The sequence below is a fragment of the Saccopteryx bilineata genome, chromosome 3, assembly GCF_036850765.1.
Source record: "Saccopteryx bilineata isolate mSacBil1 chromosome 3, mSacBil1_pri_phased_curated, whole genome shotgun sequence".
Lineage (NCBI taxonomy): Eukaryota > Metazoa > Chordata > Mammalia > Chiroptera > Emballonuridae > Saccopteryx > Saccopteryx bilineata.
Window position 1 is genome coordinate 67,951,337 of NC_089492.1, and position 18,036 is coordinate 67,969,372.

General features: G+C 41.6%; 1 protein-coding gene across 10 annotated transcripts in view; it reads right to left on the reverse strand.

Moving 5' to 3' along the window:
• NCOA2 (nuclear receptor coactivator 2) overlaps positions 1-18,036 on the reverse strand; it is a 315,226-nt gene that overhangs the window by 110,255 nt on the left and 186,935 nt on the right. For all 10 annotated transcript variants that reach the window (XR_010730241.1, XM_066266294.1, XM_066266291.1 and 7 more), the window contains one exon: positions 139-243. Coding sequence is in view for 9 of the 10 variants with exons in the window: in XM_066266294.1 (XP_066122391.1) it covers positions 139-224 (86 nt within the window). In the remaining variant the exon portion in view is untranslated. The remainder of the gene's footprint in view (positions 1-138; positions 244-18,036) is intronic.

Below are 18,036 nucleotides of genomic sequence, written 5' to 3' on the forward strand. Positions count from 1 at the left end.
ACATACTGAGTGAACTGTTAAGAAGAAAAACCAATCACAATATTTAAACCAGGTGTAAAATCCATGCTACAATATCAAGAAAGCATGCATGTGGCTTTCATGGGCAACATTCATTCTGTTTCTCAGCAAGACTCTAACCTGGGTCCGAGCTGGTCCGGACATTCCTTGCGCTTTCTTGTCTCTGCCCTGGAAGGGTCAGAGGTATTTTCTCCCATTCCACTCATCTTGAACACATATCAGCAACTAAAACAGAAAACAAGGGGGCGGGGGATTTGAAAAGAGTTGATCATCAAGGGTCTGATCAATTTACCAACAATGAAAAAACTTTTATTTCAATCAGAAATTTGACAACAGTTTGGACTGATATGCATGTATCACATGCACATCAGCAAAGAAGGCTGCATTTTTTTTACCTTGCTAAAAGGTTATGCAAACATAAAGGTTATCACTTAGAAAAACAAACAAGCCTACCTCACTAGGCCCACACTCTTTAAAGCTGTATTTCATCAGCACCATGAATCAGAATCGGCTAGTCCTGGGTTTCTGCTGCCAGCCTCCAGTTTCAGGAGTGATCTTGCACCATGTGGAAACTACAGTGGTGTAAGGGCTCCTCCCGTCTCTGTTGTGGGTTGACTAATGTAGTCTGTGCTGCAACAGTTCACCCATGCCAGGCAGCCCTGGGAAGAGGCCCTGCCACGCCACTAGACTGAATGTTTCCAACTCTGACCAGAGAGAAATGACACCCCTCTCCTGGCCCTGCACAAGGCCTCCCTAAGCAGTGGCCCTCCAACAAGAGGCTCCTGCCTCCTTTCTGCCCCCTCAGTGCTGTTGCCAGGGCAGCTCACCTGCCTGACCACACTTTCCAGCCTTGGCTTTCTTTCTTGTCCCTGACTCTCCCCCTCCCTTCGTGGAGTCTAGCTGCTATCACCCAAGGTCTTAAAATGCACTAAAAAAAATCAGGTAATATTACTGACCCTAACTCAGGGGGGACAATTACTGGCTCCCACTGGCTGAATTCGTTCCAGTAAGAAAATAAAAGGAAAGAAAAGAAAAGAACATATAATAAGAGAATCAATGTATTCACATTGGTCATTATAAGCAGAATCCAAATAACGTTTAAACATGCAAAGACCAGGAGCAATAGAGGTGATGTTCTAAACAAACTAAACAAAGGGACTAACAAAGGACACGGAGACAGTGGTTACTCAAGGTGCTCAATAACTGCTTAGCCTGCCAAAGTAAGATAAACAAATAAAAGAAAGGCAGCCCAGAAAGTTTTAGCCAGCATTTAAAAGTCTTCCCTCAAGTCCCAGTCCCATGCTGTTCCCCTTCCTCTGTCCCCCAGGCTCCTAGCATCCCCTTCGCCTTCCATTACGTTCTACAGCGGCTCTTATCTTCCTCGATTGGAGAAATCAGAGGGAAGGGCAGGAGAAAGTCAAAGAGTTTTAGGAAGAGGTGCTAGACCACACCAGGTTCATCAAGAGGAAGGACAAAGAGGGACATGGGCTAAGAAAACCCCACCGGAGAGTGACCACTGAATCAGTCACCTACCCATCCAATGGCCCAGCTGCTCCCCTCCGTGCTCAGCGTCGCTACAATCACACTTTCTGGTCTCAACTCCAACCCAAGAAGGCAGGGGAGTTAATTTTTTAGGAGTCATGTGTAAGTAGGACGAGGAAACACTGTAGCACTGGGGGAGTTTGCACCAATTGTACATTGTATTCCACAGGTCACACCGCAGAGGACAGTTCTGAAAGCCAAAGCCCGAGCTTCCTGCTGATGGGAGCAATGTAACCAAGTCCCAAGGTCCTGCGCTGTCATCACAGTTTTGGGCTGATAATAAGCATAATCTCTATTCAGTTACTTTCATTTAGCATTCACTGTGTACCAAGAAATTCACAGATATAACTTAATCATCAAAAACAGGCTATGAGAGGCAGTGCAGAGAAGCAAATGGTCAGTGTCCATGTCCTAGCCCCACCACTTGGTGGGATTTTAACCAGCTGCTCTCATGCCTTCATGACCGCGGCTGTGAAGTGGGGGTGATCAGCAACATCTCTGGCACACGGCTGTTGAGCGGGTTAGCAAATGGCAGAGCTGGGATCCACACACAGGCTGTGCATGCCTACTCTTAACTGAAATGTTATGGCAAAGGGTCTCTCATCAACTAAGCCATTCTTCTGCTAATGGCGCAGTCACACGTCAGGCAGGCGAAGCAGCAAGACCTGGACTATGTTGCTTCCATGCTTGACCCTCCCCTCACCTAAACATCACTTACACAGAGTGCGTGAGCACCCACGTGCAGGCTGCAATAGGCCTAGCTCAGCGCTCTGAGGAGCACTAGGACTTCCACTCTCAAGAAGAAAACAAGGTGACAGGGAGATAAATTAGTATACAGGAAAAATAAGTAAAAGTAGGTGAAGGAGTCACACAGTGGCATGCCCTGCTCTGCACTGTGACATGCAGGAAGGACACTCTGCCGTTGGGCCCGAGGAAGGCGCATGAGCTAGTGCGGAGGGCAGGGGGCCAGGCACCACTGGGCATCAAAGCACAGGGGACAAAGCACAAGCCTGGTCGCCAGACCTTCTTAGACGACATCCTACAAACACCCATTTTCTGTTTTGGGATCCCAATTCCCAGGGTTTCAATCATGAGCATGTAAGAAAAAACATTACTCATCTCATCTAAGAAAGTTTTCAATGGCAACAGACACTTTTCACCCTGGAAGCAGCCTTCACAAAATGCCTGAATAGTAGGTGTATGTGATAAGTTTGCTGATGAAAGTAGCTACTAACCCCCCAAAGTCTAACCATGCACATTAAAAAGTATACTACTATCAGAAAGATCAGAAAGCTTTTCAGTAAACAATTAAAATAAGTGTCTGTTTTACTTAAGTCATATGTACTCATTTTGGCATCTAACATGAGCATTAGCATCGTCTACCTTTAAATTCCTCCAAATACAGATACGGCTAATTGTAACTTTGCATGAAGGGACGGCACTGACTTCTGTCCACAAGGGGCCAGAAGGCCGTGCGGAGTGGGGCGCGGAACGCGGAGTGGGGCGCGGAACGCGGAGTGGGGCGCGGAACGCGGAGTGGGGCGCGGAGTGGTCGCTCTCAGGTCCACGTGTGGCAACCATCTCAGCAACCACTGTATTTGTTGCTTTAAAACATCATTTCTTTCCTTTTGAAGTGCCAAATTTTCCCTTTTCTTATTATTTGATGGTACCTTAAATAAAATTCCTCAAACTAAAAATTTCAACTTTATAGACATGCGGTGCATCTTTATTTTTCTGTGTCTGCTCCATGTGTCCCTTTCTGAGCAATTTCCATGGGCTGTGTATGCCCAGTCCATGTTGCCAACCTACCTTTAAAATCACCAAAGGGATAAAAGGAGGGAGCAGTTTGTAGTAATTGGCCAGGGACAGGAGGACACACCCTGCCAGCCACAGCCACCAGGCAGAGGATGTCCCCAATCTCTGCTCTGCAACCAAGGTGAAAAAAAAACGAGACTCTCAGGTAGAGTGAAAGGCGAGGGAGTGAACCCAGAGCTGGAGCGCAAGGTGGTGACAGGTGGCGGCTGGCGCCTGCACTGTGCCCTGCCTGCCACAGGGCCAGGAGTGGACATAATCCTGGAGCAGAATTTATGCCCTGCTCTTTAGTGGATGAGCCAAATAAATAACGGTGAACCTCATTAACGAGGCGGTCAAACAGAACTGCGCGGTTCTAATCGGGATGACTCTGACTGATCCTCTTCACGCCCAATGCGAGCTCGGCTGGCAGCCACGGTCGTATTTCACACAGGAACGTGCGGTTGGGGGCGAGGAGAGTTAATTTTTTCACACTCAAGTGACACAGATAAAAACCAAGGTAGACAGATAGAAGGATATATTAGATAGATAGGTAGATAGATCTATGACTTCTAGTGTGCCCATACACATAGAAAATCATCTAAAATAAAAGAAACTGTATGGATGGGTGAATTTTAATGCATTTTTGTAGATCAAAGTGAAATAATTTCCAATGAAAAGGTAGGAGATAAAAAACATTGAAGGATGGCACTGAAGGTTTAGAAACATTTTTTGTAAGCAGACCTAAACTAAGAATGCATAAAATTTCTGCATGTTTTCAACATTCACAGGAAATTAAAATTCTTGAGCGTTTCACTCAATTCTGAAACTGTTCAATGTAAATCAGAAAAACTGAAAATGACACCAGTTAACTCTTGGGTGGTAACTGATGGTAATTACGGTCATTGAGAACTGTTTCTCCCAGATGTTGGGGGGTTGTGAAAGGACAGGACTGGAAAATAAGTTTCAATTTGTCCTTTCTTATTATCTACAACAAAACAATAGTTCCCCTTTTACTGTGTGACAACTCGTTCTGGCCTCCCTTACATCCTCTGATAGCAATGTGTATAAACCAGACCTTAAAAAGTTACTGCACAAGAATAACACTGTTTTCTAAAGTAACACTATTCTGGGAGGCTGAACAATGCCAGTTAAATCCTTAGCATGATAGAAAATGAAAATAAAAATTTAAACCTCAACACAATTAAAAATATATACTATTCTTGCATGAAATACACCAATGTAACTTCTAAGCTAATGAAGCCTCTGCTCACAATATAGCCTCATACCATTAAAGCTGGTTAATCCTCCAGAATTGATGCAAATGATAATGTGCACATTATCTCTTATCAGTGCTGGCCATCTTCCAAACAAGGCCTATAAACCTGTCAGATTTATCCGATGCTGAACAAATTCAGTGAAAGAATAAATAAGGATAATACTGTTGCTGAAATGCAAACATAGTAATGGTCACAGATCTTGATCGTTAGTTCCAAGAAATATTTTTACAAAGTCAGGCACTCTCTGAAATTCCTTACTCTGAGATGAAATTTATAATGAAATGACAAAGGGCTGTTGAAACAACTTCTCTTATCAACACTTGCCAGCGGAGGAGCTGCCTGGTAGATCAACAGGTTCTTGATGTGAGGACCAGAAAGGCCCCTCCAGCTTCCAAGGCCTCTGGGGTCTCACTGCTCGCTCTTTACAAGGGATGGCACATGGCATTGCAGTGTCATCTGTAGTCTGATTCTTCAAACTTTGCAAGACTAAGAAATGTTCAAGTGATACTAAGTGTTCATAAATCTTCATTTCGACTTTCCCATTTCTCTTCCATTAAATTCATTATAAAAGGATCCTTTTTCAGAGCCTGCGTGGCTCAGAAGTCCACCTCCACAGTTAAAGACGCATTCCCCTAGCTCTTTATCAGTAGTGAAAACATTTGTTCCTTCTAAATTTGAAACAGTTCCCTTTTCAAAGTATACTGTGTTGCAGAAGGGATCCTTTATGCTACAAAAGCAAAATTTCGGGGCCAGACCCTGATAAGTATAAGAAAATGGTAGTGTCTACTGCTTACATGAAAGTGCTTTTAGGATACAGAAGCCTGAGAAAGGTAGAAAGCAGAGTGGGCCAACCTTGAAAGTCAGTAACATGATATAGCACAGACATCAAATCAATAGGGGAGGAAATCAACTCTTCCTCAACACTGTCAACTGGACAAAATTACCCAGCAAACGTTATTTTGGTAAAAGTTAAAATAAATTTTCTCTGCAGTAAATATGCAGATTATGCAAGAATATATTGATGAATACAAACAAGCAAACCAAGCAGCATCCCACGTGCAAATACAACATAAGTAGACCTATGAGGACTTACTCAAGGCTGGGATGAAAGCACACAGAAAAGTCAGTTTCTTACCACTTGCAAAACAAGGGATGCCATTTCACAGTGATAGAAGATGCTACACGATATTTCAAAAATAAATTTTAGCTAATAAAATAGTATATTAATACCCCCTGAGTATTACTGTTACTAGATAATAAGACCACTTTTAACTTCATCTTCACAGAACACTAGATTGCTTCTTGCTTTTCATACAATAAGTTTAATTTACCTCACATATTAGAGCCTGTATTTACAGATGCAGACTCATAATAAAACTGCACATGGATTCAAATAGTGACTGCAGTTGCAAAGTTTTAGAAGACTCACTTCATGTAAATCCAGAATAAAAGGCATCTTATTTGGAAACCTCAGTTTAATTTCACAACTTCTGAGCTACTTATTGCACACTTGACTTTTTATTATTATTATTATTAATGGCAATAAGCAACCACACACTACTATTATTAGAATATGATTTTTCAATAATACCTCACCAACAGCTTACAGCTGGATAGCGGATTAAAGAAAACAACATCCTACAGCTATAACCACTCCTGCTCCAAGGAAAATGGCTTTGGCACCTACCTTCTCTTAGGCTTTTTCTTACTCACCGGAGAAGTAATAACAATGTATAAACAAATATTTAACCTAAAAATTCCTTCATTTTCAATATGTGCCATTCAAAGATTTATTTTTGTATAATGGCCTTAAAGTGGTGTGTTAGACAGTGACTCGAAGACATATTCCATTTTCTGACTGAAAGCCAATAATACTCATGAATTTTTTAGCTGGAAGACACTTCAAGATGCCACCGGGAAGACTGTAATAAACACATTAGGCTGCAAATGGGCAGCAGTCGCTCTGGAACACATGCTGCAATAATCAAATAAATGCTAAATTCATGCTCACCAGCTACACAAATATTTTGCTGTAACATTTCCATCACCTACATCTCTCTTAAAGAAGGAAAAATCCTCTCAAGTCTTCCCCCAGCAAAATTCAGTGCAGAATACGTAAGTAGTGGAGAGCTGATGCAAACTAACATTACCAACGGGGGATGAAGGGGGCTATGTCTAGTCTGACATCAGGGCCACAAGACACTTCTACTTTGTCAATTCTCATAGGTCCTGTTTCTTAATATAGCCACTTACTGGGCTGCCGTATACCTGGTGACGTCAGCACTGCTAGGACGGCCAGGAATAGCAAGCCCAGGTTTTAACAAGGCCTCAAATGAGAAAACATCCAGGGAAGAAGCGGCATTCCTGGCATAATGTAAGCATTTCCCTCCCTGTCAAGCTGTCAAGCCAAGCGTACTCAGTCTCTATTTAATATTCGAAAAACCAGTCTGCACCGATGGCTCAGTATTCTGGGAAGAAATCATTAAACTAGGAACTACAATGTAGGGCTTGTGTTAGAGATCCATAACTTGTCTAGATTAAACCTCAATTATCTTTCGTTATTGTAAACCCATTTTAAATTCTTTTTTGGAGATTAAAGAAACCTTTCTAATCTATGAGGAAAACTTCCTGAAATGGCAAAGGCAAGACAGGCTGTATCTGCATAAAAGTATTTTTATTATTTCAATTGTAAAAACTTTTTAAATAAATCAGTGAGCATCCTCTCCCATATGACTGCTGTTTGCCTTTTCTGGCTAACACTGAGTACTGTACTTACTTTGCATATAGCACTTTATTTTCTTAAAAACCCACATTTTAATGTTTTTATATGTGCATGTGTGTAGACACACACACACAGACACACACACACACACACACACACACACCCTTAGAGATGATTTAACCTCTCTGGATCTATTTCCACAAGTAATTTGCCCAAGTCACACAGATAAAAAAAGGATAGATCAGGAGTCAAACCCAGATGTAATTATAATAATTATCATTTATTGAGTGCTAACCATCTTGGCAGGCATTCTCTATGTATTTTACATATATTAACTCCTTTAGTTCCTATAACAACCTAGAATTCTCACCATTTTCAAATGAGGAACTGAGGTACAGGAGCAGGAGAAAGTAGCTAGACTGAGGCCACACAGGAAATTTGGGAGTGCACAGAGAATCCAATCAGTTCCTTACTCTTACCCACTTCAAGATAAGCACTGAGGAGACTGTACCTTTTTAAAATTATTGTTTAAATATACTTAGTATACAAGATTATATTAGTTGCAGGTGTCCAATATAGCGACTCAACATTTATATACCTTACAATGTGATAACCACACTGTCTAGTGATCACCTGTCACTGTGCAAACTTACCAAAATATTAACTATATTCCCCTTCAGAGGTTCCTATACTTTTAACATTTTCATTGAGGAGAGAAACATAAACTTAGGTATATTATATAAAGCCGCTTATTTTAATTTATTTTGATAAACAATGGATACATTAATTTGAAAGTACTTTCCTTTTTGCTGAAAATGTATAAGTATCAATGTAAAATACAAAATATTTTTCTGTAAAATGTACATACTTTAGAATCATTCATCTATCCAATCAATAAACAATGTGCCAGGCACTGTTGCAGACACTGGAGGTAAAGCCATGAATAAAAGATACAAACCCCTGTACTCTGGAAGCTCACATTCTAGTGCAGACAGGAATTCATGCCTCAGATTATAAACAATTATTTCCTGAAGACAAATACACTAATACTCTTAACAGTAAATTTATTATGAAGTTATTGAAATACAGGGGGTCCTTGGGTTACGCTACAGTTCCATTCCTACAACTGTGACATAACCCGAATTTTGGTATAAGTTGAAACACACCCTAGCCTAACAGAAACGGAACACTTGTGCTTTTAACAGTCCATAATGGGATAGGTAAGCATATGGGGGGGGGACGCCAACTCCCTCCCTCACAGGCCACGTTACTGTGCATTCTTCTGCCATTTGCCAACTAGTTCACCCACGTAGTCCATAAGTATGACACTAATGGCATAAGCTGAAACACTCATGTCTCAATTTTTTAAAGTTTTTATGGGAGTGAGTGTGGTAAACTTGAAATGTCATATATTGAGACTGTCATAACCCGAGGATGCCCTGTAACAAAATCAGCCAGAAATTTCTCGAGTGTACCAGGATGCTGAATTTCACTCAAAATAGTAAAAGCCTCGGCCCTGGCCGGTTGGCTCAGTGGTAGAGCGTCGGCCTGGCGTGCAGAAGTCCTGGGTTCGATTCCCGGCCAGGGCAAACAGGAGAAGCGCCCATCTGCTTCTCCACTCCTCCCCCTCTCCTTCCTCTCTCTCTCTTCCCCTCCTGCAGCCTAGGCTCCACTGGAGCAAAGATGGCCCTGGGGATGGCTCCTTGGCCTCTGCCCCAGGCGCTGGAGTGGCTCTGGTCGCAACAGAGCGACGCCCAGGAGGGGCAGAGCATCGCCCCCTGGTGGGCAGAGCGTTGCCCCTGGTGGGCGTGCCGGGTGGCTCCCGGTCGGGCGCATGCAGGAGTCTGTCTGACTGTCTCTCCCCGTTTCCGGCTTCAGAAAAATACAGAAAAAAAAAAAAAATAGTAAAAGCCTCTTTTACTATAGAATCAGAAATAGTAATTGGCTAATTTCAAAAGTCAGTTATTAAGAGCAATTCCAGAAAATAATAATTTACTTTAATTGTTTCTTTCAACTTTAAACATAAAAATAAACATTTAAGTATCAGTCTCCACTGGAATTTCATATTGTCTTTCTTGCATAAATCTTATCTATCGTTGAGGCATTATCTCCTATTGTCAATTTTTATTTAAGATAGAGCCAAAACTTACAGACGTTCTTCTAAGAGCTTATGAGGTACGGATTTTTATTTATTAGGTCTAGCGGAAAGTTCTGTCCGTTTTTGGAATAAAACAAAATACAAATTTTTCTTACCGTCAATAAACTTTATTAAATAATATAATTGCCATTATTATTAATGATTTCTTGCCAGCATGAGGGCAATTTGTATATCCCATTTTTGAAAAATGTTTTATCTTCTGATGTGAAAAATTGAACCAGTGCTTGTTTGATATCTTCTTCATTTTTGAATTTTTTGCCCTTCAAAAAATTTTGTAAGGACAAAAACAAGTGATAGTCGGAGGGTGCTAAGTCCGGGGAATATGGGTGGATGCGACAAACATGCTTCTGTAGCATTTCTTCCTTGTTCAAATTCCTAAAAATTACAGTGGCGTAAATGAACTTTATCAGTAGCCATGGGTACACTATCACTTCACACATAAGACTAATGTGAATCAACTTTGTTTTAGTTAATTTGCTACATCAGTATGTATACATTAAGTGATAAAAACAGAGAGGCACACATGCGCCAAATAAACATGTGCTTACGTGTCGAAACTTGTGATAGAAATGGACAGAACTTTCCACTACCTAATATTTATTTTTTGTGTGTGACAGAGACAGAGAGAGAGAGAGATAGATAGGGACAGACAAGCAGAAAGGGAGAGAGATGAGAAGCATCAATTCTTTGTTGCATCTCCTTAGTTGTTCATTGATTGCTTTCTCATATGTGCCTTAAGAGGGGGGGGCTACACCAGAGCGAGTGGCCCCTTGCTCAAGCCAGTGACCATGGGGTCATGTCTAAGATCCCACACTCAAGCCAGCAACCCTTCACTCAAGCTGGTGAGCCTGTACTCAAGCCGGTGACCTTGGGGTTTTGAACCTGGGTCCTCTGCATCCCAGTCCAATGCTCTATCCACTGCGCCACCCCACCTGGTCAGGCAATTTTTTCCCAGTCGTAGACAGATGTGCTGCATATACCTATCTGGCAGCAATTTGTGTCCACCTGACTGAGTTTTTCAAAGCATTCACTTCGGCTTTTATAGAAATGTATGTCTTTTGAAACTCATACTCAATCAGTTATATAACACTTAATTAGATTATGCAATTATAACAACAAATATAATTGGCATAAACCAGTTTGGACAGGAAGTTGTCTCTTAGGAAGCATGCGATGCCCCTGTGGGGGCAGAAGTGTGGGGTGCTCTGCCGTGGCCCACCAGCCAGGGGCGGCACTGGTAAGCAGCACTGCCAAGGCTGTGACTGACGGGGGAATGCTAGCAGGTGGCTAGTCCAGCCTAACAGCCTGCACGTCTGGTTAAGAAGAAATGCAGAATTTACATAAAGCTAACCTGAACGCAGAGGTCATTCATCATTCAACAAATATTAAATATCTTTCAGGTGCCGTGCACAGTTCTAGGGACAGAGGGATACAGCAATGAACAAAAAACAGAGGAACTCTTTCGTCTATGACTCTTATATTCTAAAGAGGAGGGAGGGAAAGGAGAAACAGTGAAACAAACATTTACTATATCACATAGTGATGAGTGCTATAAAGAAAAATAAGGTCAGGGTAGGATAGAGTACAAGGTAAATGGAAGTGAAGGTGCTATTTTAAATAGGTGATCAGGAAAATTCTTTCTTGATAGAGTGACACCTGAGCAGAGACCTTTCTAACAGAACTCTCAGGATTCATAATAGAATTTCTTTATTATGCAACCATTAAAATAAAATTCATGACAAGCTATACAATGTGTGGCCAAGAGCACATCCTCTGTGTCAACTCTGGTTTGGAATCTCAGGAATACCACATAGTAGTTATGTCATAATTATGTTAACTTTGAACCTAAGTTTCTCTGTTTGTAAAACTACACATAATAATCCCTACCTTTCTAAGTCTGTTGAGAGCACAAAATGTAAGGGGCACGAACAGACTGGCACCTACACAGTGCTTATTCAATAAATGTCAGATGTTATTGCAGATTGAGTTTAATAGCATGTAAATGTTTGTGAAATAATGTAAGCTGATGGTGAATGCAGTTGAAGAGAAAAATTAATTTATAGGAAAAAGTTAAAAGAAAATTCACCCAAACATCATCAGTCAGTTAGATTTGTTCTGATGGGCACTATGGAAGGAAGGAAGGAAGGAAGGAAGGAAGGAAGGAAGGAAGGAAGGGAGGGAGGGAGGGAGGGAGGGAGGGAGGGAGTGAGGGAGGGAGGGAGGGAAAGGAAAGGAAAGGAGAGAGAGGGGGAGAGGGAGGGAGGGAGGGAAGGAAGGAGAGGGGGAGAGGGGAGGAGGGAGGGGGAGAGGAGAGAAAGAAGGAAGAAGGAAGGGAGAGAGAGAGAGGAAAAGGGGAGGGGGGAAGAAGGCTTGGTCATTTTGAACTCATTATTATATCCTTCTTTCTTCAACTTCAGAAACTTTCTCATGTTTTCTCTCCTACTGATATGACTCTTTGTGAAAGCAAGAAAAATACCTAAATTACAAACAAACAGTTTTCAGCAAAGGTTCCTTAGGAAAACCTTTTCTTCATGTTCAACTGAAAAGCCATGCTCTCCATGAAGGAAGGCTTCCTAGACTCCACAATGAGGAAGTAAATGTTCTTTCTCCTCGATCTCAGCCACGGTAGATAAAATTTAAATAACGCTTCTTTTTCCTGTATCGTCAGGGTCTTCTCTGGGCACCCACTGTAACGGGAGCCAGCCCTGCTCAGGCTCCAGCCCCCCCCCCCACTGCCGCCTGCCCCTCCAGCTTCTGGGGGCCAGAGATGAGACTTCAGACACTGATTTTTCCCTCCCTTTTCTCATACACACTCAACTCTGCACTTTCTTGTGAGTTCTTTATCTCTCATCAAACAGGAACACTTTTAAGCGTGTCCCAGGGACAAAGTATGGGACCCAAATTAAATGCTGTATTTGAGAAGAAATAAGGGACATATTATGGCCTCTTTTGGAAGTTTAAATTGTTTTCTTGTTTAAAGTGCTCTTTCTCTGTTCTCTGCCACTCTTCTCCAGAAGTAGAAAATGAGCAAGAAGAAAAACTTGTTTGGTGGGAGGCCCTCTGATTCATTTTTTTCACCATACAATTCCTTACAAATTTTCTTTTGGTCAGAACATCACAGAAACTCCAAGCAGTGTTTGCTATGAACCAAGGGTTGCCATTAAAAATAGACAAGGGCAGCCCTGGATCAACAGAGTCCCCCCACCCCCACCAAAACATCCAATTTGGTCTTATAAAAATAAGCCAACTTAAGTATTTTTATTTGCAAATAACACATACCTACAGAATGATTTACTGAGAAATACCAGAATTTAGAAAGTTCTTTACAAGAATTATTTTTTAAAAATTTAAAAATTACCATGGTATCTGAAAATGTGTGCCAAAACACTTGAACCATTTTTTTCCTCTCTCTCAAATGTTGGGTTTCGGTAATTATCAAAACTAACACTCCCACCGTAGTGTATGAGAGATTTATATTTCAGCTTAAGTTTCAAACCTGGGACTCAGAAACCGCTTCCAGCAGAGGTACAATCACACTGTCATTATTGTGATTTGCACAAAGGAGCCCAGGCCTCTTGGCTTCAGGACCGGGCAGGAAGCGCTGCAGCTTGTGAACCTCGTGAAGAGCAGAGCTGTCTCAGAGAGCTGCACATGGACGGGTTTCTGCACCTCCACAGCTCTAAGATGGAGAGCTATTACATTTTGTGCAATTAAAATCTAACAACTCAAGAATGATAGCTTCTAACTAGCCCTTGGTACTACAAACTAAAACCCAAATGGGCTTAAAATGCATTACAAATAATTTAACGGGCTAAGTGAGAATAGGCAATGAAAACAAACTCTTATTGTAGAATCTGTTTATCTTTTATTTTTTTTTATTAGTCCAAAAGTGTGTTTGCACTGAAAGAGGAAAAGAATAAATGTTTTATAAAAACTGCACTTAGGGATAAAGATCTGGAAAATTGCTGGCACCTTATTTAACCATAACAGGCAAATAATAAGCAAGAAATAACACTTGAAAGAAATTAAGATAATTGCTTGACACCTCAGAAACAGCTAACTATATTATATTCCTTTTGTCTGGTACTCAAATCAAAAGGATATGAATTCATTAAGCTGAAACTTGAATCCTAGTTCCAACTGGGCCAGATGCCGGGGAGAACAGTAAGCTAGCTCTCAGAGACACCACAACACACACATGCTCATAACACAGGCACATGACCCCCTTAGCTTGGCATTTTATTCTAGGCCAATGTCTCAAAACTTAGAGGAATGACTACTACTTAGGGCAGAAACCCATTTCGGCCCTGGACAACTAAGTTTTAGAAGATTAATTTACAAATTGATACGTGCCTCATTTTGGTATTAACTATATAACCTAAATTATAGGGCTGTAATTTAAAAATCAATTTGCACTTCTTTCCTTCTCATGTTTAAGTGCACTGATAATTACTGAGTAGCTGCTAAGTGCTCGGTGGACAATACAATCACTGAGTAAGAAACAATTTATCTCAAGAAATCAAAGATTTAGGAAGAAGGAAGAAGTGTGGAATTAACTGACATGGAATACCGCATTCACAAAAAAACACAAAGGGCTAATGAGGGGGAATAAAAATTACTTTTATCATGGGGAGCCTGGGCAAAGATTTTATGAATGCCAGAGTTGGGTTTTAAAGAATGGCCATAGTCTTTCAAAGTAAAGCTGGGAGGGAGGTGAGGAAATAGATACTACCTGCACAGTGCCAATAAAGGTACAGTTAAGAAAGAGTCAGGTGGGGGGGGGGGGCGGGGCTGGGCTGGGAGAGGCTGCAGGGCCACGGACCTGGCACTGGGCAGCCCCCCTCTCCCTCCTCCCCCAACCTCTCTGCCTCCCAGGTTGCCCAGAGGCCCTGCGGATGGTGCTGTCTGCACCAGACTTAACAGGGCAGCCACAGAACGCTGCTTCTCAAAGTGCCATCTAGGAACTGTCCGAGAGGCACCCTCCAGCCCCAGCCCAGCTGGCAGAATGAGGAACTCCGGAGTTTAAGGAACATGGGCTGCAGCACCAGCCCTTTCTGTGATCTGACGCCTGCCGAGGTCTACAAACCGCTGCCCTGCACTTTAGATAAATTCTCTTGCCCCATCAGTGACCTGAATCAGATTAATTCATAGTAGTTCTCTTCTCTGACAGAGAAGGGAGACATCGGTAGACTATTTCACTCACTGAATTCATGTATTTACCAAATAGTTTACTAACTACTTTGTAGTCAGAATATCGAAAACCTTAACTTCTATAATCAGTAGTAGTTCCTGTTGATTTAATAAACCATGGGTTCAATGAAAAGTTTTGAGCCAGAGATGGTAAAATCATAGTTATGCCAGAAAGATCAAAGATGAGCATGGCAGAATCATGAATGCCATTCCGGGCAGCAGAGGGGGAGGAGCAGGAGTGGGCTAATAGGATATTGCAAGAGGCTGCACATTGTGTGATTGCATTTATAAGGAATATCCAGCATAAGCAAAGCAGAAAGTAGATTAGCAGCTGCCAGGGACTAAGGGGAGAGGGAAATTGGAGTGACTGCTAACGAGTACAGGGTTGCTCTCTGGGTTGATGAAAATGTCCTGAAACTAGAGTACGGTGATAGCTACAAGACCTGTGAGTAAACTAAAAACCACAGTATTTTTTAAAAGGCTGAGCATTATATTGTGGAATTATATCTCAATAAAGCTATTATTAAAAACAAAAACCAGCAAACAACAACAAAAAGCCCAATCTCAAGGTGATAACCTGGCAAGACTGGGGACTAGAGGGATGGCTTGCAAGTCTTTAGAAAACACACGTGTGATTATAATGAGCAAGACTGGCTTCTCTAACAATAGTTCATCCCAAGTGAATTTTCCTTATTCTATTTGCTAAAAGATTACAGTAAAAATTTTATTTTTAAGTTTTACTTGTTCTTAATAAAAATAATACATGTTCATGCTAAGTACGTGCTAAAGAATAAAATTGCATGTATTCCTATCACCTAGAGATTCCTATCACCATTAACTCTAAAAAATTTTCTGCTCAGTATTTTCCAAACACAATTAAACACAATGACAGGGATACTTTCTAAGAGATGCATCATTAGATGACTGCCATTGTGTGAACACTATAAAGCACACATGCACAAACTCAGATGGTGTAGCCTACTGCATACCTAGATTAGATGAAGCCCCCTGTTCTAGGCTGCAAGCCAGTACAGCAGGTTAGTGCACAAAACAACACAGATTAAATCAAGCACAAGAGAACATGATGCAATCTAGAGACTCAGTAAACATGAGACGTGCAAGGCTCCTGCCGCGTCACGTGGCGTACTGTTTACGCAAACTTTATTTTTATTTTTATTTTTTTATTTGTTTGTATTTTTCTGAAGCTGGAAACGGGGAGAGACAGTCAGACTCCCGCATGTGCCCGACCGGGATCCACCCGGCATGCCCACTAGGGGCGATGCTCTGCCCACCAGGGGGCGATGCTATGCCCCTCCGGGGCGTCGCTCTGCCTCGACCAGAGCCACTCTAGCGCCTGGGGCAGAGGCCAAGGAGCCATCCCCAGCGCCCGGGCCATCTTTGCTCCAATGGAGCCTTGGCTGCGGGAGGGGAAGAGAGAGACAGAGAGGAAGGAGGGGGGAGGGTGGAGAAGCAAATGGGCGCTTCTCCTATGTGCCCTGGCCGGGAATCGAACCCGGGACTTCTACACGCCAGGCCGACGCTCTACCGCTGAGCCAACCGGCCAGGGCAAACTTTATTTTTTGTAAGTAGAAAGAGCATGCTCTATAATGACAATAAAAAGTCTAGTATAGAAAATACGTAAACCAGTACCATGGTTGTTTATTATCAAGTATCATGTACTGTACGTAATCATATGTGCCATACTTTTATATGACTGGCAGCTCAGTAAGTTCATTACTGAGCAATGCATTACATGTGAGCAATGCATTATATACTATTATGCTACCATGTCACCAGGCAATAGGAATGTTTCAGCTCCATTATAGTCTTATGGGACCACTGTTGTATATTTGGTCCGTTGATTGAAATATTGTTATGTAGTACATGACTGTAAATAATTTTATAATGCTTTTTTATTAATGCTATTAACTTTTAATATAAATATTAAACATCTTTATAAATATAGTTTTAATGGCTCTAGAATATTCCATAATATGAAGATACTAGGAAATACTTAACCTTTATTTATTTATTTATTTATTATTTTTATTTTTTTTTAATTTTTTTCTGAAGCTGGAAACGGGGACAGACAGACTCCCGCATGCGCCTGACCGGGATCCACCTGGCACGCCCACCAGGGGGCGACACTCTGCCCCTCCGGGGCGTCGCTCTGTTGCGACCAGAGCCACTCTAGCGCCTGAGGCAGAGGCCAAGGAGCCATCCCCAGCGCCCGGACCATCTTTGCTCCAATGGAGCCTCGGCTGTGGGAGGGGAAGAGAGAGAGAAAGAGGAAGGAGAGGGGGAGGGATGGAGAAGCAGATGGGCGCTTCTCCTGTTTGCCCTGGCCGGGAATCGAACCCAGGACTTCTGCACGCCAGGCCGACGCTCTACCACTGAGCCAACCAGCCAGGGCCACTTAACCTTTTTTATAATCATTTATCTTTCTTACATTTTACTTCTATAAATAATGCTATGATGAATACCTTTTATATAAATGCAAATATTAATTTCTGATTATTAATAATAATCAACAGTCTCAACCCAAGAGTCTCAGAAATTTAAATCTACGTATACTGTCAAATTATCTTCCAAAAAGACTGTATTAATAATTTACAATCACTTCAGCATGGTATGTAAGTCACCACTTCACCAGAATTCACACTGAAAATAGGTATGTTTTTGTAATAATATTTAAAAACAGTGCTAATTTGAAGATTATGGCATAGTATTATTTCATAATTTAAACTAATTATTAATAATTGAATTATCTTTAAGATATGTACAAGTACTTCATTTTTACTTTGATAAAAGAATGCTGAGTCAGGGGCTTGGCTTACATATATTATGTTCACATCAGCCAGGCATCTAACATAACACTGTTGTGGCGATGAAGGGAAAATGCGGGGGGGTTCCACTCGTAGCTCCCACCCACAGTGGACTGTTAACAAATCACCTTAAGAGTTTTTAAAAACATAGACTTCTTGGCTTCGCTCCAGACAGACTAAATCAGACTCCCTTGCAGAAGACCCAGGTGGTCAGTGGAAGCCTGCCCAGTGCTGACTGGGAAGGAAGAGCAGCATTTAGAACTGCTGGGCTGGATGACAGTGGAGTCAAGGCCTATGAGTAACATTCATGGTGTTAAGTAACTGATTATTATAAACAAAGAACTTCTCCAGTCTAGGCTAGTTTATTTTTTTTAATTAGTGACTGGAAAAAAGCATGTTTATCAAATAAGCAGATAACATAAAGCATAGCCATCATCTAACAAGATGAATTTTTATTAGCAGTTCAGAATAAAGGGTCCGAACCAGCAACATGACATTAGTAATTGAATA